Consider the following 15,325-nt stretch of genomic DNA (forward strand, 5'->3'; position numbering starts at 1 on the left):
AAGAAATTAATACCTGTCAGGCCAAATGCAAGGTTATTGTGCAGATGCAATGTGGGCACCTAGATGAGATTTGGAGCTCAGGTGCATTGTTCAGGTAGTGTGAAGTAAAAAAGACTATGTAGCGTGCTTAGTGAGCTCAGAACATCCCAAAGATGAAGTAATTTTGAAGTGTAGTCACTGCTATGATGTAGAAAATACAGCAGCCAATTTACACACAGCAACTTCACACAACAGCAATGAGCTGATTACCCAATAATTTGTGTTAGTGATAGTGGTTGAGTTGCACTGAATACACAGTACAGGAACAGGTCATTTAGTGCAACTGGTCTGTGCTTGTGTTTATGCTCCACACAGTCTCCTCCCATCCTACTTCATCTCACTCTACCAGCATATCATAAGATAAGAAATAGGAGTAGGAGGTAGGGCATTCAACCAATCGAACCTGCTCTGCCATTCAACAAGGTCATGGCTGTTCTGTTTGTGACCCTAAAGCCACTTTCTTGCCTCTCCCCACCATAGCCCTCGACTCCCTTGTAGATCAAAAATCTGTCTAACTCAGCCTTGAATACATTCAATGACCCAGCCTCTACTGCTCTTTGGGAAAAAGAAATCCAAAGACTAACAACCTCGTCATCTCGGTCTTAAATGGGAGACCCCTTATTTTTAAACTGTGCCCCCCTAGTTCTCGACTTCCCCATGAGAGGAAACCTCCTCTCAGCATCTACCCTGTCCAGCCTCTCTTCTTCAGCTTTAGTTGTGTCAGCATCACAGACTAATATCTGTATTCCACCAACATTTATATGGGCAGCACTAGCTAAACCAGGCATGACCTGCTGAGATGGCAGTCCTGATAATGAAAACTTTTAAATGGGACTAATCTAAAGATGGGTCTTGAAGATTTCAAGTGAGGGGGCTGTGACTATTTCCTTTGGCAGCTTGTTCCATTGTGGCATTGTCATTGGGAACAAAGGTTGTTGATACATTTGTCTTGGAAACAAACGGTCTTGGTAGTTTGTGTGGATGGCTACCTTGTGCTTTGTCATTGCTGGAGGACACCAGGTACTTGTTCCTGTCAATTCCCACTAGTCCATTCCCTATTTTATAGAATATGGTCAGACTATTTTTCTCCCTCCTTTGCTGTAGTGATTCCCATTCCAAATCTTTGATCTGGTATGTGATACTAGTGTATTTCCCACACTGATTTGTACAGAATCCTGCAGCTTGTCTATGGATCATTTCAGTCTTATTTAAATCTCTCAACATACAACTTGCATACTCCAGGATTGGATGAACAAATGTTTAGTAAGCTGTAACTCTGATATTTTTGTTGTTGTACCAAAGATTCCTCCTCAGAAATCCAAGCACCCTGTTTGCTCTGGATGTTATCTGCTGAATGTGGAATCCCACTGAAGATTGTTTTTAAGATGAACCCCCACATATGGTTGTGTATCCACCTGTTGGAGAATGTGGTTACAGAACTTGAAGCTATCTATTGGTGGATCCTTTTTGTTGGCGATACCATGACTTTGCATTTTTTGGCATCGAATGCCATCTCCCATTGGTCCTGTCATTTTTGCAACTCCAGAAGATCATCTTGCAGTGAATTGATATGATCTTGAGTTTTCCCTGACGTGTAAGCCTTTATGCTAACAGTTGCACCCTGTTTTTTTTTCAACTTGTTGGGAAGGTTGTTTATGTATGTCAAGAAAATTAAAGGTCCCAACAGTTTCCTGGGGCACTCCAGAGAGGATATCTCTTGGAGAGGATGATTATCCAACACATACCGCTCATTGTCAGAAATTTTATATGTTTCAATAAGATCACCTCTCATTCTCCTAAACTCCAATGAGTATAGGCCCAATCTGTTCAACCTTTCCTCATAAGAAAACACCTTCATCCCAGGAATCAGCTGAGTGAACGTTCTCTAAACTGCTTCTAAATCAAGTATATCCTTCCTTAAGAAAGGCGACCAAAACTGTACACAGTACTCCAGGTGCGGTCTCACCAATTCCCTGTACAGTAGTAGCAAGACTTGCCTATTTTTATACTCCACCCCCATTCCACAACTGTACAGGGCATTGGTGAGACCACACCTCCAATACTTCGTAGAATTTTAGTTTACTTATTTAAAGAGGGATGTACTCGCATTTGAGTCAGCTCAGAGATTGTTCACGCAGTTGATTCCTGGAATGAGGGTTTGTCTTATCCGAAAAGTTGAGCAGGTTGGGCCCAAACTCACTGGAGTTTAGAAGCATGAGAGGTGATCTCATTGAAACATCTAAGATTCTGAGAGGGCTTGACAGGGTGGATGCTGAGAGCATGTTTCCCCTCGTGGGGAAATCTAGAACTGGGGAGTTTCAAAAAGTTGAAAATAAGGGATCTCCCATTTAAGACAGAGGTGAGGAGGAATTTCTTCTCCCAGAGGGTCATTAATCTTTGGAATTCTCTTCCCCAGAGAGCAGTGGGAGGTTGAGACATTGAATATATTCAGGGCTGAGTTAGACAGATTTTATTTCTGAGGGGTGGGGGGAGCAGTGGCAGACAGAAAAATGGAGTTAAGGCCATAAACAGATCAGCCATGATCTTATTGATTGGCAGAGCAGATTCGAGGGACTGAATGGCCTACTCCTGCTCCTAATTCGTATGTTCTTATGCAACACTAGCTATCTCCAATTTTGGGTCCACATTTCACCCTTGACCATCCCTTTCCCTCTTCCCTGTCTGGGTGAGGAAGCCAATTGGCAAGTCCTGCTCCAATTTAATGAGCGCGATCCAGGGACTCACCTGTAGCAGCATGTCTCCGGGCTCGATTCTGCCGTCCGCCGCCACAGCTCCTCCCTTCATGATTGACCCAATGTAAATCCCTCCATCGCCTCTCTCGTTACTCTGCCCCACGATGCTAATCCCCAGGAAATTGTATTTCTCTGAAGGGAAACATGCGAATGTTAAAGTATTAACAACACAGAAACAGACCATTCAGCCCACCAGGCCTATGCTGGTGCTTATGCTCTACACCAGCCTCTCCCCCGCCCCAACCACCACCCTATCAGTATATCCTTCTAATACTTTCTCCCTCGTGTGTTTATCCAGCTTCCCCTTAAATGCATCATCGTCTCAATCACTCCCTGTGGTAACAAGTTCCACATTCTCACCATTCTCTAGGTAAAGAAGTTTCTCCTGAATTCCCTGTTGGATTTATTTGTGGCCATCTTCTATTTATGGCCCCTTGTTCTGGTCTCCCTACAAGTGGAAACATCTTCTCCACATTTTTCCCATTAACCACTTGCATCATTTTACAGATCGCTATCTGGTCACCCCTCAGGCTTTCCTTTTCTAGAGAAAACAGCCCAGCTGTTCATTCTTTCCTGATAGGTAAAGCCTCTCGCTTTTATATAATTCCACCTACTCCAGTGTCTCTATATCCACGTATGGTCTAAACAAGGTTCCATACAAGTTTAACTGCTCCGCTTTTCAATTCTATCCCTCTAGAAATGAATTCCAGCGCTATGCTTGTTTGATTTTAAGTCCTCATTAAGCTCTGTTGCTCCTTTTAATGATTTGTGAATCTGTACTCCAGATCCCTCTGTTTCTATCCCATTTTGTCATTATTATTTTCCAAGTGGTGTGCAGCCTCCTTATTTGCCTGACTAAAATGTACCACCTCACACTTTTCTATATTGAAGTTCATTTGACAATTACTTGCCCATTCTGCAAGTTTATTGATATCTTCCTGTATGTTGTCGCAATCTTCCTCTGTATTAATCACACTCCTTAATTTAGTGACATTGGCAAATATTGAATTTGTCTTTCCAATTCCTGAGTCAAAATTCTTCATGTAAGTGGTGAGCAACAGTGGTCCCAGCACGGTTCCCTATGGAATATCACTTCCTACCTTTTGCCAGTCCGATTAATTACCTTTAACCCCTACTCTGTGTTTTCTGTTTTATACCCAGCTTGCTATCCACTCTGCCATATGTTCCTTGACTTCAAATGTTCTGACCTTAGACATGGATCTACCAGCAATAACTTATCAAAAGCCTTTTGAAAATCCAAGTACATTTGCTCTACTGCATTAACCTTTTCCCCTTTAAAGAATTCAATAACGTTGGTCAAAGATGATCTTCCCTTTTGGAATATGGTACAGTTGCAAACATCTGGATCAGGGGTCCGATCTTCTTTAAATTTGATTAGTTTATTAACTATCACCTCACTTTCTATCCAAAAGGCTTTTATCTCTTTCTTATTCCTTATGCTGATGTCATGCCCACCATGTTAGTCTTCCTGGTAAGTACTGAGGCAAATTAATTATTTCACGGAATCACAGAGTGCAGAAGAGGCCCTTCGGCCCATCGAGTCTGCACTGACACGTGAGAAACACCTGACCTACCTACCTAATCCCATTTACCAACACTTGACCCATAGCTTTGAATGTTATGATGTGCCAAGTGCTCATCCAGGTACTTTTTAAAGGATGTGAGGCAACCCTCCTCCACCACCCTCCCAGGCAGCGCATTCCAGACCGTCACCACCCTCTGGGTAAAAATGTTTTTCCTCACATCCCCCCTAAACCTCCTGCCCCTCACCTTGAACTTGTGTCCCCTCATGACTGACCCTTCAACTAAGGGGAACAGCTGCTCCCTATCCACCCTCTCCATGTCCCTCATAATCTTGTACACCTCGATCAGGTCGCCCCTCAGTCTTCTCTGCTCCAAGGAAAACAACCCAAGTTTATCTAACCTCTCTTCACAACTTAAATGTTTCATCCCAGGCAACATCCTGGTGAATCTCCTCTGCACCCCCTCCAGTGCAATCACATCCTTCCTATAATGTGGCAACCAGAACTGCACACAGTACTCCAGCTGTGGCCTCACCAAGGTTCTATACAACTCCAACATGACCTCCCTACTTTTGTAATCTATGCCTCGATTGATAAAGGCAAGTGTCCCAAATGCCTTTTTCACCATCCCACTAACATGCCCCTCCACCTTCAGAGATCTATGGACACACATGCAAAGGTCCCTTTGTTCCTCAGAACTTCCTAGTGTCATGCAGTTTAGTGAATACTTCCTTGTCAAATGACTCCTTCCAAAGTGTATCACCTCACACTTTTCAGGGTTAAATTCCATCTGCCACTTATCTGCCCATTTGACTATCCCGTCTGTATCTTCCTGTAGCCCAAAACACTCAACCTCACTGTTGACCACCCAGCCAATCTTTGTGTCATCCGCAAACTTACTAATCCTACCCCCCACATAGTCATCTATGTAGTTTATATAAGTGATGAATAATAGGGGACCCAGCACAGATCCCTGTGGTACGCCACTGGACACTGGTTTCCAGTCACTAAAGAAGCCTTCTGTCATCACTCTCTGTCTCCTACAACTAAGCCAATTTTGAATCCACCTTATCAAATTACCCTGTATCCCATGTGCATTTGCCTTCTTTATAAGTCTCCCATGTGGGACCTTGTCAAAGGCTTTGTTGAAATCCATATAAACTACATCAGCTGCACTACTCTCACCTACACACCTGGTCACCTCCTCAAAAAATTCAATCAAATTTGTTAGGCATGACCTCCCTCTGACAAAGCTATGCTGACTGTCCCTGATCAAACTGTCCCTTGCCTCTCCAAGCGGAGATAGATTCTCTCCTTCAAAATTTTCTCCCAATAGTTTCCCTACCACTGACATGAGACTCACTGGCCTGCAGTTCCCTGGCTGATCTCTACAATCCTTCTTAAATTGTGGAACCACATTAGCTGTTCTCCAGTCCTCTGACACCTCCCCCGTGGCCAGAGAGGAATTAAAAATTTGGGTCAGAGTCCCTGCGATCTCCTCCCTTGCCTCCCTCAGCAGTCTGGGACACAAATCATCCGGACCTGGAGATTTGTCCACTTTTAAGCCGGCCAACACCTCCAATACCTTGTCACTCCCTGTATCAATTTGCTCAAGAACCTTGCAGTCTCTCTCCCCGAGTTCCATACCTTCATCCTCATTCTCTTGGGTGAAGACGGATGTGAAGTATTCGTTCAACACTCTAGCGATGTCCTTTGGCTCCACCCATAGATTGCCCCCTTGGTCCCTAATGGGCCCTACTCTTCCCCTGGTTATCCTCTTCCCATTGATATACTTATAGAATATCTTGGGATTTTCCCTACTTTTACCAGCCAGAGCTTTCTCATATCCCCTCTTTGCTCTCCTAACTGCTTTCTTAAGCTCCACCCTGCACTTTCTGTCCTCCACTAATGCCTCCGCTGATTTGCTCTCCTTGTACCTGCTAAAAGCCTCTCTTTTCCTTCTCATCGTAACCTGAGTATCTCTGGTCATCCATGGTTCTCTGGGCTTGTTACTCCTTCCTATCACCCTAGAGGGAACATGTTGAGCCTGTACCCTACCCATTTCCTTTTTGAACGCCCCCCACTGCTCCTCTGTAGATTTCCCCACAAGTAGCTGTTCCCAGTCTACCTTGGCCAGATCTTGCCTTATTTTACTAAAATCTGCTCTCCCCTAATCCAAAACATTTTTTTGCAACTTGTTTATTTCTTTGTCCATAACAAGCTTAAATTGTACCATGTTGTGGTCGCTATCACTAAAATGCTCCCCCACCACCACCTCAGCCACCTTTCCAGCTTCATTCCCCAGAATTAGGTCCAGCAATGCGCCGTCCCTTGTTGGACCCTATTGCAATATTTAATATTGAAAGAGTGTGGCGGGCGTGAGAGAGAAAGAAATAAAGTTTGAAGCAACAGATTTGAGAGATTTAAGGTGACTGGCAGCAGAACCCTGGGGGAAATAAGGTGAATTTATTATAACCTGAAATGCACTGTCTAAAAGGATGATGGAAGCAGAGTCAATAGTAACATTCATAAGAAAATTGCATATGTACTTGAAAAGGGAAAAATGTGCAGGGTTATTGTTTAGTAGCGGGGGAGTGGAACTAATTGGATCGCTCTTTCAAATAGCTAGGACAGGCAGGGTTGACTAAATAGCATCCTACTGTGTTGTATAATTCTAGGTGAAATGTTGCAGCTAATGCTCAACTTTTGCAATGCTCCGTCACTGTAACACATGCTGCAAAATTTTAACCACGCATCCCTCAGCATTTAACTTTCTAATAAGATGATTTTTGCAAAAAAAAACCTTATGTGCTTTTCCCCCCCACCCCCGCCAGACCCACACATCAATTCCCCCAACCCCTCCACTCCCTGGTAGAGAAGAGTGCACTTACCCATGTTTAAAGTGACGGTGATAATGTTGAGGGACATAGTGGAGTCTGTGATGCTGCTAAATGAGGAGGACTGAAAGAGAGCACAAACATAACCTAATAAACCCATCAGCTTCCAGCAATGTTTTCAATGGCAGGGCAATAACATGGACCCTTCCCAGGATCCCTATAAGGTACAGAGGAACGGGACTAGATTCCGAGTGAGAGGAACTGGACGGTTTTTCTGCACATGGACAAGAGCTCAGAGCATTTCTCTTCTGCATGTTCCTTTACTGCCCCTCTCTCTCCTCAAAGGGACTCACGTTAGCGAAACATTCAGTGCGTGCCAGGCAGTCTCAAGGCATCACAGAGGTGTACGTCTTTGCCCACTGAGTATCAGAAGGCACTTTGACCAAAGCAAACCTGCAGCTGAGCCAGATCCTGTCCTCACCCAAAATCCCCAGTACAGACTTTTCAACAGGATGTCAGCAGACACCTGCGAGTGTAGAGGCAGCTTTACTCTGTATCTAACCCCGTGCTGTACCTGTCCTGGGAGTGTTTGATGGGGACGGTGTAGAGGGAGCTTTACTCTGTATCTAACCCTGTGCTGTACCTGTCCTGGGAGTGTTTGATGGGGACAGTGTAGAGGGAGCTTTACTCTGTATCTAACCCCGTGCTGTACCTGTCCTGGGAGTGTTTGATGGGGACAGTGTAGAGGCAGCTTTACTCTGTATCTAACCCTGTGCTGTACCTGCCCTGGGAATGTTTGATGGGGACAGTGTAGAGGGAGCTTTACTCTGTATCTAACCCCGTGTTGTACCTGTCCTGGGAGTGTTTGATGGCGACAGTGTAGAGGGAGCTTTACTCTGTATCTAACCCCGTGCTGTATCTGCTTTGGGAGCGTTTGATGGGGACAGTGTAGTGGAAGCTTTACTCTGTATCTAACCCCGTGCTGTACCTGTCCTGGGAGTGTTTGATGGGGACAGTGTAGTGAGAGCTTTACTCTGTATCTAACCCCGTGCTGTAGCTGTCCTGGGAGTGTTTGATGGAGACAGTGTAGAGGGAGCTTTACTCTGTATCTAACCCCGTGCTGTACCTGTCCTGGGAGTGTTTGATGGGGACAGTGTAGAGGGAATTTTTCTCTGTGTCTAACCTGTGCTGTACCTGTCCTGGGAGTGTTTGATGGGGACAGTGTAGAGGGAATTTTTCTCTGGGTCTAACCTGTGCTGTATCTGTCCTAGAAGTTTTTGATGAGACAGTGTAGAGGGAACTTTATTTCATATCTAAGCTGGGAATGCTAGATAACAACACCGGGTGCCTGACATGTAAAGTCTGCTATTGCCCTCCACATTAACTAACGCCTTTTTCCTTGTTGAGTACAAAAGAAATGGATTTGATACACCTGTATTTAAGAGTCTGTAAGTAACAGGAAGTCAGAAAGAGACAAAGAATCCACCCACCCTTTCAATACGGGGGATTCGCGGTTTCCGTCGTCGCCGCTTGTGTCGTCTCATGAGTTTGGATGAGTTGCTCTGTTCTGTGGAGCTGCTGAACCTGGAATGGGAGTGAGTCACAGTAAGGCTGTGAGAGACTTTGTGTTCAAACGTCACTTCTAAATGTTTACGTTTCTTGCCCGAGATGTTGATTCTTCGATGGAGTGACAGCTCACGGGATACAGGGAAATCTTTCATTACCTCTCCTCGATGGCCAACACTAGGCAAGGTAGCGGTTGACAGCGCAGACCCCAACTCATTCTTAATGCACACATAAGGCGAAAGGAATGTTGGCTTTTGTATCAAAGGGAGAGAGTGAAGCTTCGGTTGGTTCAGAGACTTGGTTAGACCCCATCTGGAGGAACTGCGTTCAGGTCTGTGTGCCTCACCTCAGGAAGATGATGATATTGACCTTGCAGGGGTTGTAAACAGATTTAACCAGAAAGATACCAGGGCTAAAAGGGTTAAATGATGAGGGCAGGTTGCGTAAACCAGGCTTGTATTCTTTTTAAATGTAGACGGTTAATGGATGAAAGGGAAAGAGTCCAGAATAAGGGGCATAATCTTATAATTAGAGACTGGCCATTCAAGAGTGGTATCAGGAAACACTTCTTCACACGATCGATAGTGGGAATCTAAAACTCTCTCCCCAAAAAAAGCTGTTGAGTCTCCGTGGTGGTGGTGGGGTCAATTGAACATTTCTGACCTGGGATTGAGAGATTTATCTTCCTTGTTTTATTTATATGGCATATTTATATTATGTAATAAAACATACCAAAGCACTTAGATAAAAGCAAAAAACTACGGATGCTGGAAATCCAAAACAAAAACAAAAATACCTGGAAAAACTCAGCAGGTCCGGCAGCATCTGTGGAGAGGAATACAGCCAACGTTTCGAGTCCGTATGACTCTTCAACAGTTCTGTTGAAGAGTCACACGGACTCGAAACGTTAACTGTGTTCCTCTCCGCAGATGCTGCTGGACCTGCTGAGTTTTTCCAGGTATTTTTGTTTTTATACCAAAGCACTTCACAGGTCTGTTCTCAAACACACTATTAAGGGTTATGGAGATAAGTCGGGAAAATGGAGTTCAGATATGGATCAGCCATGGTCTCACTGAATGGTGTATACGACTCAAGGAGCTGAATGGCCTCCCCATGTTGCTAGATCAACATCCAGACAGGCAGGAGTCACTGGTAAATGATCTGGAGTAGAAACCACCCCCCCCCGCCCAAGTGTGGGCACTGAGTTTACTTGCAGTGCCCCTCCTGCTGTCTCAAATGGGGCCAGCTCAGATTCAATCTGGGATTTTCTGACTGAATGCTGTACAAGGCTCATGTGATTGACTGAAGCCATTGCTTCAAGCTGAAACAACACTCATTTACAGCACTGCTTCCAGGAATGAACTTGCATTCATAGAGTGCCTTTCATAACTTCAGGACTGCCCAAAGCACTTAACAGCCAACGAAGCAATTTTTTTTTCCGAAGTGTTGTTGCCACTGCATTATAGGAAACAAGGCAGCTAATTTGTGCACAGCAAGCTCCCACATTCAGCAATGTGACAATGACCAGATAATATGCTCGTTAATGGATAATTGTGGGCCCGGGAGAACTCCCTCATTCTTCTTGGTGACATGGGATCTTTTCTGTCCACCAGGCAAGGACTTGGTTAAGCGCCTCATCCAAATGACGGCACCTCTGACAGTGCGGCATTCCCTCAGTGCGGCACTGTAAATGTCAGCCTAGATTTTGTGTTCAAGTCCCTGGAATGGGACTTAAACCTTGTAACTCAATGGTGACATTGACAGGGTTGTCACTTTAATTGAGACTAGCCTAGTACACAGTGGGGTCCAAACTGGAGGCTGCTAAGCAAGTGTGGGATGGGGGCCTTGTTGGTTCCTGACTGCTATGTAGTGACTCCTGTAAGCAGGTAATTTAGAGACTGACTATCTGTCCTCATGCTCAAAGGATGGGCAAATTGGCAAGGTACTGGCTTGTGGAACTGTACCTCCTACAAGAGCTCATTGCTTGAGGAGGAAGGAAAATTAGAGGGAAAAAATTACCCCCCAAAAAACTAAACATATTCCTTCCTTCTGGGAGGTGCTGTAAACCATGTCCACCACAAGAGGGCAGGAGACATTACAGAAACGATCAAAAGCTCTCAATAAAATTTACATGGAATGTTGAAATTCATTGATTTTTCGCAAAGGTTTTCCTCACAGGAGTAACAGCAACTTGCATTTATATAGCATTAACATAGAAAGATGCCCTTAAGTGCTGAACTTGAACATAAACAGACAAAATTTGACACCAAGGGTACTATTAGGACAGGTGACCAAAAGATTGGTCAAAGAGGTAGGTTGGTTTTTTTTTAGAATTTTAAGTATTTATATCTTTCAGTAATCATTTTCAACAAATGGACCCAGCATTAGTAAGGAGCGTCTTAAAGGAGGACAGCGAGGTAGAGAGGTGGAGAGATTTATAGGGAATTCTAGAGCTTGGGGTCTAGGCAACTGAATGCACAGCCAATGGTGGAGCCATTAAAATCAGGGATGCTCAAGAGGTGAGAATTCGTTGAGTGCAGATAGCTTGCCGGGTTGTGGGGCTGGAGGAGATTACAAAGACAGCGAGGGGATGAGGTCATGGAGGGATTTGAAAACAAGGATGAGAATTTTAAAGCCAAGACGTTGCTTGACTGGGAGCCAGTGTAGGCCAATGAGCACAGGGTGATGGTGGAACAGGACTTGGTGGTGAGTCAAGACACAGAGCTTTGGATGACTTCAAGTTTACAAAGGGTAGAATGTGGGAGACCAGCCAGGACTGTGTTGGAATAGGCGAGTGTAGAGGAAACAAAGGCATGGATGAGGGTTTCAGCAGCAGATGAGCTGAGACAGGGATGGATAAAAACAAAAAACTGCGGATGCTGGAAATCCAAAACAAAAACAAAAATACCTGGAAAAACTCAGCAGGTCTGGCAGCATCGGCGGAGAAGAACAAAGTTGATGTTTCGAGTCCTCATGACCCTTCAAAGGGTCATGAGGACTCGAAATGTCAACTTTGTTCTTCTCCGCCGATGCTGCCAGACCTGCTGAGTTTTTCCAGGTATTTCTGTTTTTGAGACAGGGATGGAGTGGGGCGATGTTACACAGGTGGAAATAGGCAGTCTTAGTAATGGTGCAGATACGTGGTCGGAAGCTCATCTTGGGGTCAAAGCTGACCACTGAGGTTGCGAGTGGTCTGGTTCAGCCTCAGGCAATTGCCAGGGAGACGGGCGAGGGGCCTGAGTTTGTTTGTGGTGTGGACTGAAGACAACAGCTTTAGTTTTCCCAATATATTCCTTTTTCACAACCTTTTCCATGAGAATCGTTTTTTTTTCAAAGTCATGGAGACACAGTCTGCACTGGCTCTCACTGTTTTGTGCTCAGTATCCATCCCTTGGAAAGTTTTCTCCCATGTAGGGGCCAACTCTGGCTGAGGTACGGTTCCAGTCACCTCCCCTCCCCCATCGATACAGATAATCCTCTTCACACCCACAAGCTACACTCTCCAGCAATGTGACGGGTAGTGATAGTCGTGGGTCAGTGAGTAACACTGTTACTCATATAAGATAAAAACACTGTTAGTCATGTTGGCTGTGCCCTTATTTACTGTGTCACACCTTCCCTTAATTACTCAATGTTAAATGTCACTTGCAATTCATTTGTACACCTGCTGCATCTCGGCAGTGACTGGGTTTTATTCCTTTCTCTCTGAACACTCTGAATCTCTCCCGCTACTTAGCACCACCTACAGAAGACCTGTACACTTATTGAGTTAAGTTTCTGAACTCCCACATCACTGTTCCTTTCTAATCCAGCATTCATTACCCATAAATCACATGGAATATACCGCACAGAAACAGGCCATTCGGCCCACCTGGTCTATGCCCGATGTTTAGGCTACACATTAGCCTCCTCTCTGCCCTACTTCAACCCCATCAGCATATCCTTCAGCTATATTCTGCCTTGTGAGTTTATCTAGTTTCAGCTTAAATACATCTGTGTCATTTGGAACAAGTGCTTCTTGTGCGAGATCGCGCAGGCTGGCTTTTTATATCAAACCAATGTGTTCCTGTTGGATCAGACTGTCCCTGGAGTATCTCCACGGATTGAAAAAAAACTTGCATTTACATAGCGCCTTTTATATCATTAGGGTGTCCCAAAGCACTTTACAGCCAATTAAGTACTTTTTGAAGTGTCGTCACTGTTACAATGTGGGAAAACTTGGCAGCAAACTTGTGCATAGCAAGATCCCACAAACAACAATGTGATAATAATGACACATCTGCTTTATTGAGATAAAAGCAAAAAACTGCGGATGCTGGAAATCCAAAACAAAAATAGAAATACCTGGAAAAACTCAGCAGGTCTGGCAGCGTCGGCAGAGAAGATGCTGCCAGACCTGCTGAGTTTTTCCAGGTATTTCTGTTTTTGTTCTGCTTTATTGATGTTGGTTAAGGGATTAAATATTGGCCAGGAAACTGGGCAGAACTCCCCTACTTTTCTTCGAACTAACAGCTTGGGATTTTTATTCCATCTAAGAGGTCAGACAGGGCCTCGGTTTGACGTCTCACCCAAAAGACAGCACCTCTTTCACCGCAGCACCCCCTCAGTACTGAACTGGGGTGGCTGCCTAGGTTTTTGTGCTCCAGTCGCTGGAGTGGGATTAGAACCCACAACCTTCTGACTCAAGAATCCACTGGGCCACGGCTGATGGCGATGGTTTCCCATCACACAGCTATCAACACTAGAGTCCTTTAAGGATCGAACCTTGGCCCCCACCACTACACGCTGTCCATTGGTATCCCATACATATCACGGGGGCTCAGATTCTCAATTACACTGCTCACCCAACATGTGGGCTTCAATGACCTGTAATTTCCTCCAACTACATGTTGGGAAGATTGAAAGCATCAGGAGGACCTCCCAACCTTGCACCCTCAAGTCTGACATCATCCAAAACTCTGCTGCCTGTATCCTAACTCACACCAAGTCCTGTTCATATACCAGTCCCGTACTCGCTGACCCGCGTCTGCTCCCCATCTGCCAATGCCTCCATTTTAAAAGTCTCACTTGTGTTTTCCAACCCCCCCCCACCCCCCTCCTGAGGCCTCACCCTTTCTCCTACCTCTGTAATCTCCTCCAGCCCTGAAACCTTCCAAGATTTCTTCCCTCCTCCAATTCTACCTTCTTGCGCATCCCAAATTTCCATCGCTTCGCCTTTGGCGGCTGTGCCTTCAGCTGCCTGGACCCTGAGCTCTGGAATTCCCTCCCTGTACCTCTCTGCCTCATTAGTTTTCCACCTCTTTTAAGATACTTCTTAAAACCAACTGATTCGGCCAAGCTTTTGGGCTACCTGTCCTCATATCTCACGTGGCCTGGTGTTAAGTTTTGCTTGATAACGCTCCGTGAAGCACCATGGGGCATTTTATTAATTTGAAGGTGCTACATAAATGCAGGTCATTGTCACCATTGGCTCCCACCACCAATTCCCATACTCTTACTAATGGCCTTACCTCCCTCCACAACTCCTGTCTCAAACTGACCCAGACACCTCAGTAAATTACGCCCAAGCTGTTCAATGAATTCCTGCTCTGCCCACCCTCCATATCGCTCAGCCAGTTTGCCTCACACGTATCCAACTGCCCTCTCAGCCCACTGACACCGCCCTGAGTCAGCCGTTTCCCAAAAAAAACCCCAACAGCCTTTTAGCTGAACAACTCTCGTACCTGCTGGTGGAATCATCCTCATCCGAGTCAAAGAAACTTGTGGTCTCCAGCTCGCTGCTCATCAGGGTGGAAGAGCTTTCATAGCCGCCAGTCTCGTGCCGCCTCTCCAGCTTCGTGTGGCCATTGACTCGGGGAACTGTGGGCAAGAGGCCAAAGGTCAGAGGTTAAAGCTCACGGCAGCAATAGAAAAGGGCTAGAGCAGTATTCCCGGGACAATCAGATGTACCCAAGAGGTGCCCAGTATCTCTCCTGAGACTGGCACTGTCAGCTTCTCTCTCTCTCTCTCTCTCCCTCTCTGCCAGCAGAACAGTACAAAAGCTGGTGACACACTTCTTCACAAAGTGACTAATAGCGTGGAGGGGTGATACGGGTCTTCGGCTGAGAGTCTTTACACGTCCCGGCCCATATTTGACTCCAGACCCTCGACACTGCGGTTAGCTCTTAACTGCCCTCTGAAATGCCTGGCAGGCCACTCAGCTAAATGGCAGAATTGGAGGAGGGAAGAAATCTTGGAAGGTTTCAGGGCTGGCGGAGATTACAGAGGTAGGAGAAAGGGTGAGGCCTCAAGGGCGGGGGGTTGGAAAACACAAGTGAGAATTTTAAAATGGAGGCATTGGCAGATGGGGAGCCGACGCGGGTCAGCGAGTACGGGAGTGGTATATGAACAGGACTTGGTGTGAGTTAGGACACAGGCAGCAGAGTTTTGGATGATGTCAGACTTGATGGGCAATATAATGCTGACCTTGAATGAATAAAAAGAGATCCCCTCGCTGCTTGTGGGAGCTTGCTGTGCTCAAGCTGGCCACCGCTTACCTGACATTATGACAGTGACTGTAATTCAAATGTTAGGCGTGGGCTGGAAG

General features: G+C 45.5%; 1 protein-coding gene across 1 annotated transcript in view; it reads right to left on the reverse strand.

The window, feature by feature from the left end:
- dvl3b (dishevelled segment polarity protein 3b) overlaps window positions 1–15,325 on the reverse strand; it is a 126,482-nt gene that overhangs the window by 17,553 nt on the left and 93,604 nt on the right. Inside the window, exons 5-8 of the mRNA XM_078564361.1 lie at window positions 14,463–14,598; window positions 8,664–8,757; window positions 7,228–7,297; window positions 2,785–2,924 (exon numbers count right to left, since the gene is read on the reverse strand). Coding sequence (XP_078420487.1) covers window positions 2,785–2,924; window positions 7,228–7,297; window positions 8,664–8,757; window positions 14,463–14,598 — 440 coding nt within the window. The remainder of the gene's footprint in view (window positions 1–2,784; window positions 2,925–7,227; window positions 7,298–8,663; window positions 8,758–14,462; window positions 14,599–15,325) is intronic.

This window comes from Cetorhinus maximus, chromosome 19 (assembly GCF_964194155.1).
Source record: "Cetorhinus maximus chromosome 19, sCetMax3.hap1.1, whole genome shotgun sequence".
In the NCBI taxonomy this organism is placed as follows: Eukaryota; Metazoa; Chordata; class Chondrichthyes; order Lamniformes; family Cetorhinidae; genus Cetorhinus; species Cetorhinus maximus.